The sequence below is a fragment of the Elgaria multicarinata genome, chromosome 2 (assembly GCF_023053635.1).
Source record: "Elgaria multicarinata webbii isolate HBS135686 ecotype San Diego chromosome 2, rElgMul1.1.pri, whole genome shotgun sequence".
Classification (NCBI taxonomy): Eukaryota; Metazoa; Chordata; class Lepidosauria; order Squamata; family Anguidae; genus Elgaria; species Elgaria multicarinata.
This window is the reverse complement of record NC_086172.1, coordinates 74,749,662-74,768,414: the sequence shown is the minus strand read 5'-3', so window position 1 is coordinate 74,768,414 and position 18,753 is coordinate 74,749,662. Positions and strand designations below refer to the sequence as shown.

Below are 18,753 nucleotides of genomic sequence, written 5' to 3'. Positions count from 1 at the left end.
TCCTATTATTCCCCCCTAGCACCTTTCGAACTTATTTGCATAGCCCTGCCCCTACAACCCCGCCCTTGTCCAATGGCCGGCTGAGTGCATAGACGAGCTCCTGGCTATTTGCATAGCTCCCCTCCGGCTTTGACTCTGATCCTCAGTATTCGTTCATAAGGCAATGTCGAGACCCGGCGAAAGTCCTTCTGGTTGGCTTTCTTCAGTGGAGGCTGGTGGCTCCTATTTCGTTGGGGTTGTGAAACCCAACGAGTTTGAGTCAGAACCAGCCAGAACTCTAAAGCAGCTATCCAAGGTGCGGAACCCATTTTGGGGATAGGGTTCCGCACTTTGGATACCTCCTTTAGAGTTCTGATTGGTTCTGACTTAAACTCAGGATGGATTCACATTCCCACCGAAATTGGAGCCACCAGCCTCCACTGGCTTTCTTTCATATATATGTCTTGCTTTTTTTTTTTTTAACGTGAGAATAATACGTGGTTCAAGTCAATGGCCGGGAAGTTGAGACTACTACTTGTTTAAGTTTGAGGGAAAGAATCCCATTCTCGGGCAAACAAAAGAGGCGTGTGCCAACGTGAGCGCTCTTTCATTGGCCGGCCTCTCTCCCTGCATGCAAATTAAGAGAATTCGCGGTTGCGACTCGGCCAATGGGAAGCCCAGGATCTTTCCCATTGGATAGCCTCTTACCTGGACATGCAAACGAGAACCCAGATAGATATAAGCGGGCAGTCGGTACCAAGCGGGCCAGGTGGCGTGATGGCTTTTTCCTTTTCTCGACCCCGCAGTGGCTCCCTGTCGGGCTCGGCGCGCGTCTTCGCCGGCTCCTCGGCTGGCTCCGTGCGCGGCAACTCCAGCGGGTCAGACTCCTGGTTCTCGTTGTCTCGACTGCACGCGGCGCTCCCGGCGTCTCGAGCTAGCGCAGATGGGATTCCCATCTTGCTGGGCCCGGGCCGGCAGCAGGAGGCGCTGCAGGGCTTGAACGAGCGACTGGCCGGCTACCTGCAGCGGGTGCGGGGGCTGGAGGCGGCCAACCGAGCCCTGGAGGAAGAGATCGCCGCCATCCGGGCGCGCAGGGCTGGGGCAGGCGGCCATAAAGATTGGGAAGCCTGCGAGCGGCCCTTAGCGGAGCTGCGCAAGCAGGTGAGAGGGCGCAGCAAGTGGGAATGGGCGCAGCTAGGACCACCCGGAGAGCGGGAGCTGCAGAAGCAAATTCCATTCTATTTCTGTCGTCATGACAGTGCTATGAAGGGCGCTTAAGATGCAAAACTGCACGTGCTCAGAGTGGTTTAAAACAAAAAACCAGGGTTAGTGAATTCTGAGCTGCTTAATCTGCTCCTTTTCCTTGGTGGGGAGCTGCTTTAGCTTTATTGTTACTGGTTTTTAAAACTGATTTTCTCTAACAGATCAGGAATATGGAAGCAGTTATAAAGCATGGAATAGTAGTTGAAAGTGGGTGGGGAAAGAAATGTTGGCAGACTGCTTCACAACTGAAATAATATGCATGGCCATTTCAAGGTGTCCCCTATAAGTCCAGTAGGTCCAGGATCTAAAACGACCCAACTGCACCACTGGATGGGTGGAAAGCATGGGTGAAAGTGGAGGGATGAAAGACCTGAGCAAAGCCATAGCATGAGGGTGGGCAAAAGGCAGACAGGGACGTGATGTGAATTGGAACAAGTGCAAAAGGAGGACACTCCTTAGCAGCTGGGCTCAGCAAGAGGATGAATTGGACCTGAAAGTCCAACATAATTTCCAGGTAGGATCTTGTACATATTATCCTTCACAAATTAATTCATATAAGCCAGGACCAATTGTGCCACAAGCTGAATGTAGTATCGAAGCAAAGCCACAGCAAGTAAGGCCACAACACTCCAGTGAACCCACCAACACTTGGCAATATGCTCAGTTGAACAACCTGGAGGGACTTCTACCTAAGCCTTCATAGTGTTGAGCTGCACAGGCGTGAGAAATGCAGCTGTGTTTGGCAAGTGAGCTAGGTGACAGGGGAAGCAAGAGATCAACAGGTATGAGAGGAAGGTGAAGGTGTTGGTGAAAGGAACCAGGAGCTGGGAGTCAGTGGGCAAGGGGGCACATTGTAGGATTTTGCACTGATCAGTTGGTCAGGAAGTTGATGGAGGAGAGATATGGGGAGAGGAGATGAGCTGCTCTAAGGAAGACAGTCAGCAGCTGTTCATCTTTCCACAACCTGGTGTCCTCCAGGTGTTTTGGACCCACCCCATCAGCTCTGGCCACTATGGCCAATGCTCAGGAATGCTGGGGGTGATGGGAATTGTAGCCTGAAACATGTGGAGGGAGGCAGGTTGGGGAAGGATGTTTTTAAAAGTCAGGTGTGTGTGTGTGTGACAGTTCAAAGCAATTGCTTGGGTTTACCATTCTGAGGCTGAGAGATATGCGCGAGAGGGCCAAACTAGACATGAGACTAACAGCATCACTGGGAAGCACATTGGGGTTCAACATTTTCTATTAATAGGTGCCCTCCCCCAATTTTATCAGTATCACAGTGCGCAGGTAGAAGTTTAATCCTTCCCTCCCCAGTTGGGATCCTGATAAAAATTGCTCCCCCTCCTATTATAGCCATGCCACGTTTTGGAGGGTGGCTAATAGCAGCATGAGTGGTCAGGATCATGGCTGCAGAGGGAAACATTAAACCTCTCCTCCCTGTGCACTATGATCTGGATCAAAATAATTTCCATTTTCAGGCCTGCTATTAATTAAAACCCCAAACATACTTCTCCAATTATACATTCAGTGTCAAGTCTAGTTTGGCTCCAAAGTCTGAAAAATGACAGGCTGAATGTTGAAGAGCTGCCTTGGCAGGATCTACACTTCTGCTTTATAGTCATAACCATTATAAACCGTTATAAGCAGTAGTGTAGATCCTGCCTAGGATATAAATATACTGTTGTTTTATACTTTGAATGTTTTTAATTTTTGTGAACCGCCCAGAGAGCTCCGGCTATTGGGTGGTATAGAAATGTAATAAATAAACAAATAAACAAAACAAAACAATATTTATAGGGCAGGGGTAGGAAATTTGTAAGTCTAAACATCTGGAGGGCCACAACTCTCATCAGCCCTAACCAGCCTAGCCAATGGTGGAAGGACCGTGTTTCAGTGGGAGAGCACCTGCTTCACATGCAGAAGGTGCCTAGTTTGACCCTTGTCAGCTCTAGGTAGGGCTAGAGAAACACTTGCCTGAAACCCCAGAGAGCCACTGCCAGTCAGTGTCAGCAATATCAGGGTAGGTGGACCAATGGTTGGACTCTGTATAAGGCAGATTCCTGTGTTCCTTTGCATTAATGGGATGATGGGAGGTGTGGGCCAAAACAGCTGGAGGGCCACAAGTTGCCCACCCTTGATACAGGGCATCTTGGGTATTCTTTCTTTAACGTAGCTGGGCTTTCAAAAGCTGGTGGAAAAAGAATTTGTCTCCTGGATCTCTTGGTTGTTTCCAGATCGTGTTAACAGTCAATAGGCATTGTGCAACTATTCCATCTCGTCTTCCTTACTGGATTTTTTTTCCTGGTAAGAAAAAAGAAAGCAAAGACAGTGTGAAAACAGGGAAAGGTTACAAACTAAAGAAGACATCAGCTGGACACCCACCCACCCAAACAGTAAAATTCTGTGAATTTAGTAGTGTGAGCGCACAACCGAAGCCTCGTCTGGAAGCATCCCTGATCTCACCCGCTTGCAAGGCCAGGGTCTAGGGTAGGCATGATTGGTTATCTGCCGATAGCCCGCACCTCCAGCAGGGGCCCACTGACAAGAGCCCCTGGAGTTGCTGCTGCTCTTCACCATTGCAACCTGCTTGTTCACCGGCCTCACGCCAGACAACAGCGGTGGTAAGAAGACGAAGCAGGAGTTGCCACTGCTTACTTACGCAATGTCTCATCACCTTTCAAGCAGGCAAGTAAGTGGCAGCAATAAGGAGGAAGAGGATCAGGAGCAGTAACAGCGGGTGACAACAGCAGTGAGAAAGAAGACTCAATAAACCAGGGAGCCCCTTGCAGGTGTCTTGGCCGAGGGCCTTCCAAAACCTGAAGCCAGCACTGACTGCTTGGGCTGTCTGAGCAACTTTTATTCTCATGCTGGTTTCCTCACTTGTACCAGACACAGATGCATTCTGGACTGTTGCATGACCACAGCTGTCTTCCCGTGTCTTTTATCTAGGCAGGCTGGATGAGTGGAGAGATAGTTTCTGATGAGCAAACACTCAAAAGGTGATCTGGAATAGTGATGCCACCTGTATCCTTTTTAGGGGGAAATAACAGGGCAATGACTGAGGGCGCAGGGAAGTGGATGAGATTAAAAGTCTTCTCTGCTCCCTCAGAAAGCAAATAAACCCAGCACCTTCCCCTTCCCCATGCTCAGGTGACTTTGTGATGTCCTTCCTTTCTCTGGACAGCTTTATAAACAGAGCCTAGTTAAGGAAACACCAGCTATTTCCCCCTTCCATTATTTGTTGTCTGTGAACAAACAATTCCCTTCCAGATGGACTTCTTCCTTGTACAGTTTGTTTGCCTGTCCAAACAATGAGCAAAGGGGGCAGGACACACCCAAATTCTAGGGCAGCAAAAACTTGCTTGCAAAACCACATAATCCTCCCCTTTGAAACAACTGCCCCTCCTCAAATAAAGTACATCTGGATTAACCTCGAAGCTCTAATGGTTTTTCTGCTGCAGACTCCTATTTAAGAGGTGGCTGATGGAAATCCAAACCCTTGCCTTGGTGGGTGCGGTCTGTATATTGATATCCCTGGGTTACCTGCTTGCCCACCTGGTGGGGTATGCATTTCTGCTCAGCTGGTTTTCAGATATGTAGCATCTAACCTGGCAAGATTACTTCCTGGCATGTTTTCAATCATATATGGAGTTTGCCAAAGCTAATTAGTGACCCACAGTTCATGAGCCTCTTATTATTAGTCCAAAGTAGCCATTCTACCTGGAGAACACTTGATTGGATGAAAATAAAGATTTGTAAAAGTTTGCTCCACTTTCCAGACAAATATTGGATTTCATTCATTCATCCATTACATTTCTCATGCTCCCCCATAGACAAAGCTCTCTGGGTGGTTCACAAAAATAAAAACCCCTATTAAAATACATTATACAACATATAAAATCATTCACCTAAGGAAAACAGCATACACAGCAAGACGATTTAAAACCATGAACCAAGACCTGATCAAAAGATTTGTTATATGTTGCCAAATGCCTGCACCATGTACATTGATGGTGCTATATAAATAAATAAATAATAATAATAATAATAATCTGGTGCTGAAAAGACGGTAATGTTGGCACTAGGTGGGCCTTGTCAGAGAAATCATTCCATAAATGAGGGGCCACCACTGAGAAGGCCCTCTATCTTGTTGCCACCCTCTGGGCCTCCCTTGGAGGGGGCTCCTGGAGGAAGGCCTTGGATGCAAAGTGTAATGTATGGGTTAGTTCATGCCAGGAGAGTGTAGTGTTTGGGTCAGTAGTGAAAGTTTTGGTTCATGCTGGGATAGTGTACTGCATGGGTCAGTTCATGTTGGGAGAGGTGTTTCATCAGGATTTGATCTAGACTCAGTCACCCTTAGAGTAGACAATTGAAATCAAGGGGACTTATTGGTCATAGCTAACTTAAGTCCCATTGATTTCAGTTGGTCTACTCTACTGGTGTCTGAATCTGGATCCAGCCCATTGTCTCCCACAAGATCTCCCCCACCCTATTCCAGGTTCTTACCAGACTGGCAGCTGAATCTTAGTTCAACACTGGCAACAGGGCAGTATCCTCCATCACGCCTGGCTAATGGCAGGCCGCATGGCACACACAGCTCTGTCCTCTTAACACCTTGCCACTGCCCTTTGCCCCACAGCATCCCCTGCCTGAGGTGGGCACCTCACTCTGTCTAATGGTAGGGCTGGCTCTGTTTCTTCAGCTTCCTTTTTCTCATTTATTGCCTACTCTGTACCCTTCCTTCAGCCACTTTGTCTTTGGGCTTTCTGCCCTTACTTTACCCACTTTCTGAGGCCTTTTCCCAGTTCTCAGCCTACCTGCCACACAAAATTCCTCTTCCTAAGGCCTGTGAAAGATTTTAATCCCAGCTAAACTATTGACTTTCCCTCCCCTTACAGAAACTAGATTGCAGACATCTTTGTTGCCTGTGGTGTTGGAATGTTCATGGGCAACATTCTGTGCCAACATTCAGCCAACAGGTCTAAAATGCTTTGCTGACACAAGTACATTTTAAAATAGATTGCTTATTTTTTGCTACAAGGCTGGTGTTTCAAGTTTGGCCACCTAGAACGGCATGTTTGATTTAGTGCCCCATGGAACATGATCCAACTGAGTTGCTTTCAGCTGTGTGTGTGGGGAAAGCTTATTGATGTACTATATGATTGAACAAGAACACTGACATAAATGCTCAGAGTCATTCAGAATGTCATTCCCAGCAAGTTACTCATCAACCTGATGGCATCTCATAAATGGCCCTCATTGGTCAGTACAGAACAAACAGTGCAGCCATTAGTTCCGAATCCTAGCTTTTATTTTGCAGTAATCCAATACAGTATCTCAGAGAACCCATCAGTTGAAACAAATATATTGGTTTGCTATGCAAATATTTTAGGTTATTACTGAATCTGCAACCCATTGTTCAGTTCCAAGGACTGGCTGGTTCCAACAGGAATTGGGAAGATGGAATTGATGAGGTAGTATTAATGGAGTCTGGTGTCTCCTTGGTGTGGCTGTAAATCCACTCTTGAGTTTCAGTCAGAACCAGCTAAAGGAGCTATCCAGGGTGCTGAATCTGGTTTGGAGATAGGGTTCAGCACCTTGGAAAACTCCTTTAGAGTTCGAACTGAAACCCGGAGTAGATTTGCAACCCCACTGAAATCAGAGACACCAGAATGTAAGGGATAGTATGAAAGGGCAAAGTCATGACAATCAATTAAATCAAGCTCTATATCTTGTATTTCATTTTCTGAAAAACAAAACAAAAAACTTGAAGCGCAGGCACCCGACATTACAGTCCCTGTAGGGCATGAGGAGAGTTCAGAAAGGCAGGCAGCTGGGTTGATCCAGCCAAGAAACCCGTTCTAGCAGGTTTCCCCCTCCACCAGGAGCAGATCTTTTGTAAAGCTAATGGGTCTTATTTGATCATTCAAGACCAAGCCCCAGCAAAATATTTTGCATTACAACAGGGAACAATATGTTGTTGGTGGAAAAGTTAACCCCCTCCCTGCCCTGCTACTGTGCAAGTTGCAGCTGAGTTCTGAGGGAACAGGGAATTGTAAGATGAGTTATAAGAACAGGGAGAGTTGTAAGATGAGTTCAGCATCCCTGCTAATGACAAGGTGCCAGTGCTGCATTCCTGTAAGCTCTGGGCTCACTACACCCCAAGCAGCTACAGGGAGACTGAGGGGTCGCCTGTTTAGCTGTGCCCTCAAGGTCATATTGTTCCTCCTGAGGTAACTTATGCAGCTGGGAGTCTTTTCCAGCTGCGGAGGCTTCCCAGGCAATTTATAACCTTGATTGTCCACAGTTTTTAAGCTTTTCAGTTTAAAGGCATAATCTTATGCATGTTTAGACAGGAACAAAGTCCTACAAATCCCAGCATTCTCCAGCCAGCCATGTTGGCTGGGGAATGCTAGGTGTTGTAGAACTTTGTTCCTGTCCAAACCTGCATAGGATTGCATCCTTTCGTTACTTCCTTCGGAGTAAGTCCTATGGAACACAGTGGGACTAAGTTTTGCATTGTACACACATGACTGATACACAAATGTCTTTTCCATGATAGGTCGAAGATCTCAACATGGAGAATGTCAGGCTGCTTCTGCAAATTGATAATGCCAGACTAGCAGCGGATGACTACAACCATAAGTAAGTTGTTTTGCTTCCAGCTCTGGTGGAGGCTGCACTATAAAGGCTTCCCTGCAGTGTCAGTGAATTATCCTACCTCAGACACTTAAATGTAAGAAGACATCTCACAGAATCAAAGAATCATAGAAAAGTAGAGTTGGAAGGGGCCTATAAGGCCATCGAGTCCAACCCCCCCCCTCGTTCAATGATGGAATCCACCCTAAAGCATCCCTGACAGATGGTTGTCCAGCTGCCTCTTGAATGCCTCTAGTGTGGGAGAGGCCACAACCTCCCTAGGTAACTGGTTCCATTGTCTGGGGTGGGAAAATAATTCCCATTCTGTATGCCAAAGAAGGCTTAAAAACTAAACTCAGGATCCCTTTAACATTGGTTTTTTCTCACAGGTTCAAACTGAAGCATGCTCACATACTATGCAATTAATTTAACACTCCTCAGTGTTAACTGGCTATTACATGTCCGGCGTATGTTACTTTTTGAGGAAGAGTTTTATCAGGCTTGTTCACTTTCTGAAGTTTTTGCACTGATTTTAATATTTGGATCAAAACTTAGATTCCAGAGGATTTCACTACTGGTTGATCCATTCATTCATGTTTCTAGTCCTCATGTTTGCATTGTTTGTAAAAGACATCCATGCCATTGGGGAGACTAGGCTAGCTTCCTCTCTGATGTCCTTCTACAGGCAGGCAAAGGCATTTTTATTCAGACAGTTCTCTGGCATTTAATCTGGGTTGCTGTTGAAGGGTGTTTTTTTAATTGGTTGGGTGTTGTTGTTGCTTTTTATTGATGTGCTTAAATTGCATTTCTATTTTTATTTGAATGCTACTATTGTTGGCCTCGTTGAGTGCCTTTTCTGGGAGAAAGGTGGGATAGAAATTTAATAAATAAATAATAAAATGGATAAATGCAGGTAGACCCTTTGTGCCAGAGGCATAACTCTCTGTCTGTTCCTCCGTTCTCACCCTCCTACTCTAAGACCTCTGCTGCACTTTAATTACTTATATAAAAATTCAGATATGCTTTTTTATTTTATTTTTTTAGGAAAAAGCATGTATATTTTCTTTGGGTACAACACCAAGCAACACTGGTTTAATGCTTAAACACACAAACTCACATGCTCACTAAATAGAACTTGGTTGAAACTTTTGTAGCAAAACTAATTTCAGTATGGAGGAGCAACTGAAAACACACAATGTATTTCCAACATCTGAACTTTGAAATGGGGATGATTCAACAAATTGGAGATCTGATGTTGCCGCAAAATTAAACAGTTTATTCAGCATCCTGAAATGTTGCAATTTCATTAACTGAAATGTTTAATAGATGTCAAGATCTGGCATAGAAAATATTCAATTTATAGTCCAGCTTGTGAATATACTGCATTAAAAACATACAGGCACACTCTACAAGAAAAGCAGAATTCTTTGACCTTTGTAAACATTGCAAATTTGCATTGCTTTTTCAGATATGCAAATCCCTCATTGGGCCACTGGCCACTGAATATCTTAATCCGTATCTAGTTTATGAGATTGCCTAATGCATAACAAACACATCTTTAGGGCTAGAAACTGTACTGTAATCAAAAATTGTGTTTCTCAGGCTGCTGAACTCTCTGGCAAATATCCAACCCTATATTTGTATGGTACGGAAACACAATGTAGAATGAATGTATGAAGTCAGAACTTTGAGTCATTCTCATGAAGAAACCTGGAGATAAGTAATTGACTATTCCCATTTTTGAAAGGGAGAACTTTGAAAGTGACTGGCATTCCTCCCAAGGCCGTACAGTGATGCTAGGGCTGATCTGGAATTTGAAGGCAAGTGTCATAAGCCTTTTATCCAATGGGGTTATGGCAATTGCTCCAGAAAGCTGGACATCAACTGAACTAACCAAACTCATATTTTAATAGTCATCATGCAGACAAATGCTTTAGTTATGGGATTGCAAAGGAAGAAACCACTAATGAGAACATAACTGGCAAGCCATGACTAATTCTAATTCTAATTTTAAAAAGACTGGCTTCTTTTCATTTCCAGTACTTGATTGCTCAAATATCTCCAAGTGTTGATTTTCACTTAACTTTAATTTTTTTTAAAAAAATAGTGATATACCACTCTTCATAAACAAATTCAGAGGTGGGGTACAAAATTCATCAAAACAAGAATGGAACTGAAATACAAATCCACAATAAAACCAAAAAGTCTCACTAAGCTAGACATTAAAATCAGCAAATGCTTGGTTAAACAATTGAACTTTTAACTGGTGCAGAAGCATCATCAGGGTTGGCACCTGCCATATTGCAAGCGGAAGTGAATTCCAAAGGCAGGGTGCCACAACCGAAAAGTCCCTCAGCCCTGGTTGCCGTCAAATGGACATGGGCAGTTGACAGGCCTACTAGGAGGCCTTTACATGTAAATCTCAATAAATGGGCAGGTTGATATGGGAGAAATTTATTTATTTATTGCATTGTTATACCACCCAATAGCCGAAGCTCTCTGGGCAGTTCACAAAACTTAAAACCATTCAAAGTATAAAACAAACAGTATAAAAGCATGATATAAAATATCACCTTCACACAGGATTGTGCCCATGCAATTGCACAATTACGCAGATGTCTCCTCTGTTTTGGAGAAAAAAAAGTCAACCCAGACAGTCCCTCTTTACTTTCGGGACAACTCACTGGCATGTGGCCCCAGAAGTGGAAAACTCCGTGATCGTCCCTCCCCACTCCCCAAAGGGCTGCAGGTGTAGATGATCCCAGAGAATCAACTCTGAGTCCTGAGCGCTCCTTTCCAAGAACGCACGTTTTAGCCCTGGATCCTCGTCTTCCAATTTTACTCTCCTTCCCTTTTTCTAGGCTGGAAGCAGAGCAGGCTGTATGTGACAGTGTGCAGAAGGACACCCATGGGTTGCGCAAAATGATAGATGACACCAACTTCCTACGTTTGAAGCTGGAAGGGGACCTGGAGTCCTTCAGAGAGGAACTGGCTCACTTACGCAAAAGCCACAAGGAGGTAACAGGCACCCATGAAGGAAACACACTGTGGGAATGTTCGAGTTCGTGCCGTTTTCTCATATTACGCAGGAGCATTGTTCAAGCACGCAAATCTCTTTTCTGCTGCAGGCTTTGGGATTTCGTTAACTGTTGATGGGAGACTTCAAGGCCCGTTCTCCCTTTGTATGCTTTTTAAAAACTCTTTAAACTAGACTTGGACTGGACAGTCCTTCCAATAGAAGATACCTTCAAATAGAGAACTGTCCTCTGATGGCCCTTCAAATACAGAACAGTCCTCTATACAAGCAGGACACATGGCTATCCTAACCCCAACTGTAGGACTGCCCCTCTCATTCCCTTCTGTTGATAATTTGCAGTGCAATCCTACGTTTGTTTAGAAGTCCTATTGAATTGAAAAGAACTTACTCTCACATCAGTGTGTATACTAGCCATCCCCAACATGGCTCCTTCCAAAATGGTTGGAGAACAGCTGGCTGGGGATGATAAGACTTGTAGTCCAATAAATCTAAAGGCTGCTACATTGGGGAAAGATGGTAAATACGTTTGCAGCCTTGACTTGATTGTTGATCTTAACATTTTCTGGTCACAGGATCTGGAATTATGGGGATGGGGTGGGGTGGCAGAAAATGCACAGACCTCTATTAACTTATTCTATTTGTGGCTGTTCCATTCAGATCCTTCCTGGTGCCTGAGGGTTTTTCTAAGTAGACATGTCTCTTCATGTCTCCCCTTAATTCCCATGAGGGCTGAAAACTGACTTTCTAAAAGGAAGGAGATTGCTCCTAGAAAGTTGTAGATGGCACAAGGAAGACTGCCATACTGCCTGAGTGTGGCAAGTCAGATTTGTAGGTACCGTCTGTTCATGCTTATCTGAACATGGGCCACATGGACCTTTAGCTTATCTGATACTGGGCCACATGGCCCTTTAGCTTTCATCCAGCTGATCGATTTCTGTCAACACAAAACAAGGTGGTGCCCCGTGCCTACCTGAGAACTTCTATCTGACTCTCCTTTATCCAGCACCTTCTCTAGCAACATCAACACACATGGCATTTTTATCAAATAAAAGAGGATGGCTTCCTTGCCCCAAGTTGCTTACAATCTGAAATTTGAGGAGAGAGGAAAGGGAGGCACTGATGAAATATGCGTATACTTAGGTTCAGTTACAGTGGGAGTATGGGACTAAGGGATTATGCCAGAGGCTTAATGGGAAGCTATCTTAACCACTACAAACAGAAGGTGTTAACCTCTTTGAGCCCAAGGGCCAGATTCCATTTCAGGGAAATTCTTGGAGGCCACAATGCAGTGGTAGGTGCGGCCAAAGGCAAAGGGGCAGGGCCAAAAGTACCAGCATACTTTAGCTTAAATCACTTACTGGCAGTACCTAAGCCTTAGGAGAAGCATTTCAAACCTTTAGTGGGAAAAATACCATGCAAAACCCAGAAAACCACTCGAAATGATTGGCAGTCGGGGAGGGGGGAAGGGAAGGGCCAGGTGAAGGCGCAGAGCCACCTGAGGAACCCTTAAGGGCCAGATTTAGATGCCAGCTGGGGCAGATTTGGCCTGTGGTCCAACACCCCTACTCTACGACGCAACAGGCAATCTCTCCTTTTTGGCTGCCTACAGGAAGTGGAGGCGCTCAATGCTCTGATCGCCAACTCTGACGTCACAGTGCAGGTGGACAATCCACAGAAGAACCATCTGAGTGAGACTATTGCTGACATCCGCAACCAGTATGAGAAAGTGGCTGAGCAGAACCATGCCGATGCAGAGAACTGGTACAAAACCAAGGTGAGAAACGGAGGGAACCAGGGAACATGGTAGGGAGAGAGCATGGAGATCACCCTTAACCCCCCTAACGTTTTTCTCCACACTGTTGTCACCCACTTTTGTAGTTTGACTCCATGTCCCAAGAAGCCACCATAAACACCCAAGCTCTGGAAGAGTCCAAGAGTGAGTTGACAGAGCTTCGCCGGCAGATGCAAGGCCTGGAGATTGAACGCCAGACTCTCCAGAAAATGGTGAGTGTTGGGGGCAGGGCACTCTCTTTCCCTCCTGACTCCCAGGGTAGTCCGCGAGCGCTGTTTTGACAGGGCAGAGCTTTTCATCCTGGAATAATAAAGCTGACTATGTGCAGCCTGCCTTCCATGTCCCTGAGAGAAACCTTGAGAGGAACACAGTTGTGGAGATCCAGGAGGAAGAGGAGGTGGAGTGACAGGCAGTACTGTAATCAGCTACAATGTGCTGGGTAACAGAGCAGTGCATGTCTGAGCTATACTGCTGCCCTCAGGTGGGATGGAGTACCCCACTGCCCCATCCCCAGTGTTGAAGTCAGGTTCAATTGATTAGGTCCTGTATGTGGGATGGGTGGGTGTGTCAACTTCATCTTGGGCCAGCCTGCATTTCTGCTTTATTGAAAATGTAGGTGCAGGATCTGCCTCCCTGCCACCATGCACAAAGGGGATATCACTCTTGTCATGTAAGATGTTAATAGCTCAGTGTGATAAAGCACCCGCTTTGCATGCAGAAGGTTTGATCTCCGGCTTCTCCAGGTAGGGTAGGGCAGGGTGTCCATATGGAAAGGAGGACAGGGCTCCTGTATCTTTAATAGTTGTATAGAAAAGGGAGTTTCAGCAGGCATCATTTGTAGGCATGCAGCACCTGGTGACACTCCCTTTTCATCACAACCATTAAAGCTGCAGGAGCCCTGCCCTCTTTTGTACCTGGGTGAGGTAGGGTGAGGAAAGAATCCCACCTGAAAACCCTGAGAGCTGCTGCCAGTCAGTGTTGACCAGACTAGGGGCTGTGATTCTAAGCTCTCTCTCTGAGATGCAAGAAAATAAAGAGTTCTGCGCAAAGCTTCATTCAGCAAATAAACTTCTCTTCACACTTGAAGGGAGTGAGAATGTTAGGAGCTTTCCTCTAAGCTTAATTAGGCTAACTAGCTAGGCAGTTGCTCTTTCAAGGAAAAGGGAGAGTTTCCCACACAGTCTAAGAGCTACTTTAGTTCAGGGAGGATCTTTCTGGAGAGGTTTTTGGTTAGTGGCTAGCTTAGCAGACTGCCTCTCACTTGTTCGCAACTCCGCTTGTTTGACTTTGCAGTGGACTCCGAAGTCCTCTCCCCCTCTGACAGACACTGAATTCCCAGGGACTGGGGGAAGATGGGCCCTGAGTAGTTAGCATTCTGTTCGATAAGCTTCTAGGAAGATTCTTCTTTGATTCCTGGAGAATTTCCTCCCCCACTTCTTGTCTTAGTAAATTTCTAATCTTGCTGCTTCTACTTCTTCCTTCCTCCCCCTCCTCCTTCTGAGTCTGATTGATTTCCTGAAGCCCCTTTCCTCACACTAGGAAGAACAAGCTTGATCTGGGCTAGATGAACCAATGGTCTGAGTCAGCATAATGCAGCTTCCTAAATTTTGGCTATCAAATTTTGTGCATTGCATAAATGCAAACTATTCTGTGATACAGGTAGACACCCTGGAGAACACCTTGAAAAGCACAGGCGCTCACTATCGCAATGAAATGGCCAATCTCAACCGTGTCATTGCCAAGCTGCAAGAGGATTTGGCTGCCTGCCGGGCTGACCTGGAGAGGCAGGCCCGGGACTACGAGGCACTTCTGGACATCAAGACCAAGCTTGAGAATGAGATTGAGCACTACCGCAACTTGATTGAGGGCGCAACTATCAGGTAACAAGGGGTTGGGCCTTCCAGTTTCACATACTCACACTTCTCAGGCACAGTACTCTTTTGGAGGGATTGAGCATCCTAAAGTTCTTCTACTGGTTTGGCCACTAAGCTTATGGTCAAGAAGAAGCTTCAGCCAATTCTGGCTCTCTGATGAGGATTCCTGCATGATCCATCCATGTTTGTCTCATTCACATTTGATAGTTTTAGAAGTGTACTTCAACTAAAAAAACAAATGCCTCAGAAACCTACAATTGCTAACTTGCTAGTCATTTTTGCTGGCTGGTTATTATCCACCCCAGTCAAAATTCTTAGTGATGGATGTATGCATCTATAGGACAGATTTCTCTAGCAGTGTTTGCATCTGGAAATCAATGGCCTTGCTTGGATGATCAAACTTTGGCTTTATAAGCCAGGTTGTGCATGAGCTACCTGCACCTGCACCTGCACCTAGCCCTTTTGCTCCTGCTTCACTCCTCCCTTCATGTGAGTGGGGCAACAAAGCAGGAAACCTCCGTTAACCATAGCTTTCCATTACATCTGAACTGGGAAAGTATGATTCATGGATTTGAGCCATGATTTAAAGTTGGCTTGTGTATCCTGGCTTGTTTGGAAATTATTAATGATAGTTTCTGGTTCAGATGTAACAGCAAAATGTAACTACGGCGTCCTAGCTTGCTTATTTGAAGGGAGGTATAATACTAGGATTTGAATGAAACCAATCTGTAATTTTCCCCATTGTGGATGACTACAGGGCAGGAGCTACCTTCAGGTTAGGCATACCGAAAGTTACAAAATTAACTGTAGCTGGCTTTCTTTAGACATTTGTGATTTGCCCTTCTTCCCTAGGTCAGTGTTCTCTGAAAGCTATAATATAGGATAGTATCCCCCAACCTGGTGCCCTCCAGATATTTTGGAGAACTTCCATCATCTCTAACCATTGGCTATACTGGCTGGGGCTTATGGGAGCTGTAGTCCAAAACACCTGGAGGGCACCAGGTTGGGGAAAACAATTATAGGTTTTGGTAACTCAGCCTCCTATCCAAGATTTAGAAATCCACAACTCATGCATAAAGCTGTAACCAGTACAAGGGTGAGCTAGCAGCCTTTGGCCTGACTGTTGTTCTGTGGTTTTCAGTAGGCCACTCAACTTTGTTTTATTATGAATGAAAGAGCTCATTGATTAGGCAACTAGTTTGTACCAGAGATTTTCAGGTATAGATACTGAGTAAGATTTTTATCTTTGAAAAAGCATAGAGAGGGGAAGAACCCTCCCCAGGTGCTTATTTTTCCTGTCAACGTAGCAGTGATGGGAACTCCTGCCCTCCAGTGAGATTTTGCTTCTGAAACAAATCATAAAAGATGCAGAGTCCTTGCCAGATCCAGGCCTAGCAGCCCCGTTTTGTCAAACAGGAATGAAAAGGGGCGCCGACAGACCATCCAAGTTCCTTGAGTTGGTGCACTGACCTTTGGATAGCATCCTGCTTGGGCAGAGATAAAGCAGCTGGTGAGAATTATGGCTGTAAAAGCTGATCCACTGGGTGCTGCAGTACAGGTGTAAGCAAATCTGTAGCTGGAAGCACAGGTGGTAAGCAAATTGTCCTCAGGCTGAGCACACAAATACCTGCCATGTTTTGTATTTTCAGAGGGGAGTTGCTGAGCTCAGGGAAAGCAGGTAAGTGTAACGTAGCAGTTGAGAGACATAGTGTAGAGCTACCTGCTTCTGCCTGCAAACTGCTTGCCATTCTGACTTCCCACCTCACAATTCAGACAGACCCTCCCAAGTTTTTTTGCTATTGTTCTACCAAGAGGCTTCATCTGAAAGTGACTTGGTTTGAACATGGTTGAACTGAGTTACTTCCACAGGGATGCCAAGCATATGTTGTCCCAAGCCAGGTGGCAGAACTCTGGTCAGTCTTCAGGAAGTCAGTGTTAAGCATCAGAGGGCGATGTTGCACACACAAAGCCTTAATGAAATAAACTAATGCATGAAACCTAGCTCTGTTCCTCATTGACAAAGAGCAGTTGCAGCCTCAATAGGAGGAATCTAGAAGTGTCAAGCCCTGACGTGTTTTTTTTTTTAAATGCAAGTTTTGAGACCACTACTTCAAAAGTAAAAATGTGCATTATATTTATCGCTCACTTTTCAAGGGAGCATCCACAGAATTTGCAGGTGGCCACTCATTCAGGCACCGGCCAGGTCTAGGCCTGCTTAGCTTCATTAAAGTTGCTGCAAGTCTTGAGACCATCACTATATGGAGACTGTTTCTTACACTTCGATCCCAGACCAGTGCTCTACAGTTTATTATTCCTTTTCTGTGGTTCTCTGAACTGCTCCATATGGCCATTCCAGCCACCTAAATTGTGTGTGAGGACAGAACTATGTGTTGCTTCCAGTTGTGATGGGTTTTTTTTAAGAGATCCATCTTATTCAATGCAGCTGCTAAAGTTGTAATTTGAAAGTGAAGATTATTTGTGCAGCAGCAAACAGGTTTCTTGGCCTTTTCTACCACTGTGCCACTTCCCCACTGAAAATCCCACAGCTACTGAGAAAAATATATGGGTACTCACCTCTTTCCCAGTGGGGTAAGAGCAGCTGGGGAGCACCTTTTGTGCAGGAAAATAGCACAGTAGCGAAAGCGTGTTAAATGTGAAAATCAGTAGTGCACATCCAAAACTAAATACCCATTAATCATGATTACTAAGATAAATCACTCATTTCATGAGTCAGTGTGTATTTCCAACTTGTATCAGCCCTTTGTTTAGTGAAGGAGTTGCTTACTTTGGGGCTATTTGCAAACTGCATGCATTTTTGTTTCGACCCTGCTAAAAAGTTGCAAGCCAACCTTGCTCTGCTGCTGCTTTTTTAAAGAGACATCTGATCTGGTCTTGCTCGTCCAACTTGGTTCTACTCTCTAACCAGTTAACATTTTTTTTTTGCAGACACCAGGAGACAGACAATTAAGAAGGTGGTAGTCACCACACAAGAAATTGTGGATGGGCAAGTGGTGGCACAGAAATCTGAAGAAGTGATTCACTAGACTCTTCCAATTGTGTGATGTGTATTTTGCTAAGCCTTGTAACAACAGTATCTCCTGCTGTTGAATAAAACAATATTTAGCTACTCCGGACATCCTGTCATGAAATTTGCTTGCACAGCTTAGTCAGGATCTAAATTAAAAAGGCACACTGAAGCCAGAGATTGAAGCTTGCATAAACTGCATCTATATCGCTCTAGAGTAATCAGGTGCTGTTGGACATCTTCTTCCCCAGTCTACTTAAGACTCAGGCCTGAGCCCCATATAGCAGCAATGGGGAACAGAGAAATGCAGCTCTAATAATTTGCGAAGAGAAAAAGAAATGGCAAGGGACTCAGAAATTCAGAGATTGATTGTTGCCTCCCCACTACACTGGAAGTATTTTCAGCAAGAGCCTGTGTAAGTCATTAAATATCTAACACTACAGTAAGACGTCTTCTCTAATCCCCATACTTCTCCCTAGCTGATTTAACTGCTTGAACTTTAGCTGCAAAGAGGCCTGCTATATGGCCTAGCAATCTGGATGTGGCAGAAATTCCTCAGAGATTGCATTTCATACACCCATCACCTTTCATAGGAGTTACAGCTCTAGTACTGCATCAGCTGAGGATTCTCTAGTCAGCCGATTACTGGGAAATCCCACTAGAGTTGTCTCCTGCCTCTAAGGACCAAGCTAGATGTTTCTGGCACTGCATGATCAGCCCCACATTTGCTAAAATGGGGAAGAGCAGGAAGAAAACCTACAGGCTTAACCCCTTCCATGCCCAGCACTTCTATGTGGATAGTAGTGTAAGTGCTACATGAAACAAAATTGGCATGATGCTAGGGAAAGGGGTTGCAATCTAAACCAAAGCATTCCTATTTTTAAATGTACTTGTGTCATTTTACTCTTTTTTCAAACTAGTGAATTGTGTTTCAAATTAATGTTTTTCTGTCTCATAAGTAAGCCCACCAAACATCAACCTGATAACAGATGTCAGATGCTACTGAAAAAGCTCTGCCGGATATCTGAATGGATGGACACACACACACACACACACACTCATTCTTTCCCATATGCCTTTTCTGATATAGTGTGATCATAAAACAAATACATCCTAAAAATGAATACTCATCATTCACGATTGG

General features: G+C 45.0%; 1 protein-coding gene across 1 annotated transcript; it reads left to right on the top strand.

The window, feature by feature from the left end:
- The first annotated feature begins 756 nt into the window (after window positions 1-756).
- LOC134393297 (keratin, type I cytoskeletal 18-like) lies at window positions 757-17,628 on the top strand. The gene is made up of 8 exons (XM_063118327.1): window positions 757-1,140; window positions 7,805-7,887; window positions 10,743-10,899; window positions 12,528-12,692; window positions 12,797-12,922; window positions 14,370-14,590; window positions 16,234-16,262; window positions 17,531-17,628. Exons 1-8 carry the CDS (start codon window positions 757-759, stop codon window positions 17,626-17,628), a joined length of 1,263 nt encoding a protein of 420 aa, XP_062974397.1.
- Window positions 17,629-18,753: the final 1,125 nt, after the last annotated feature.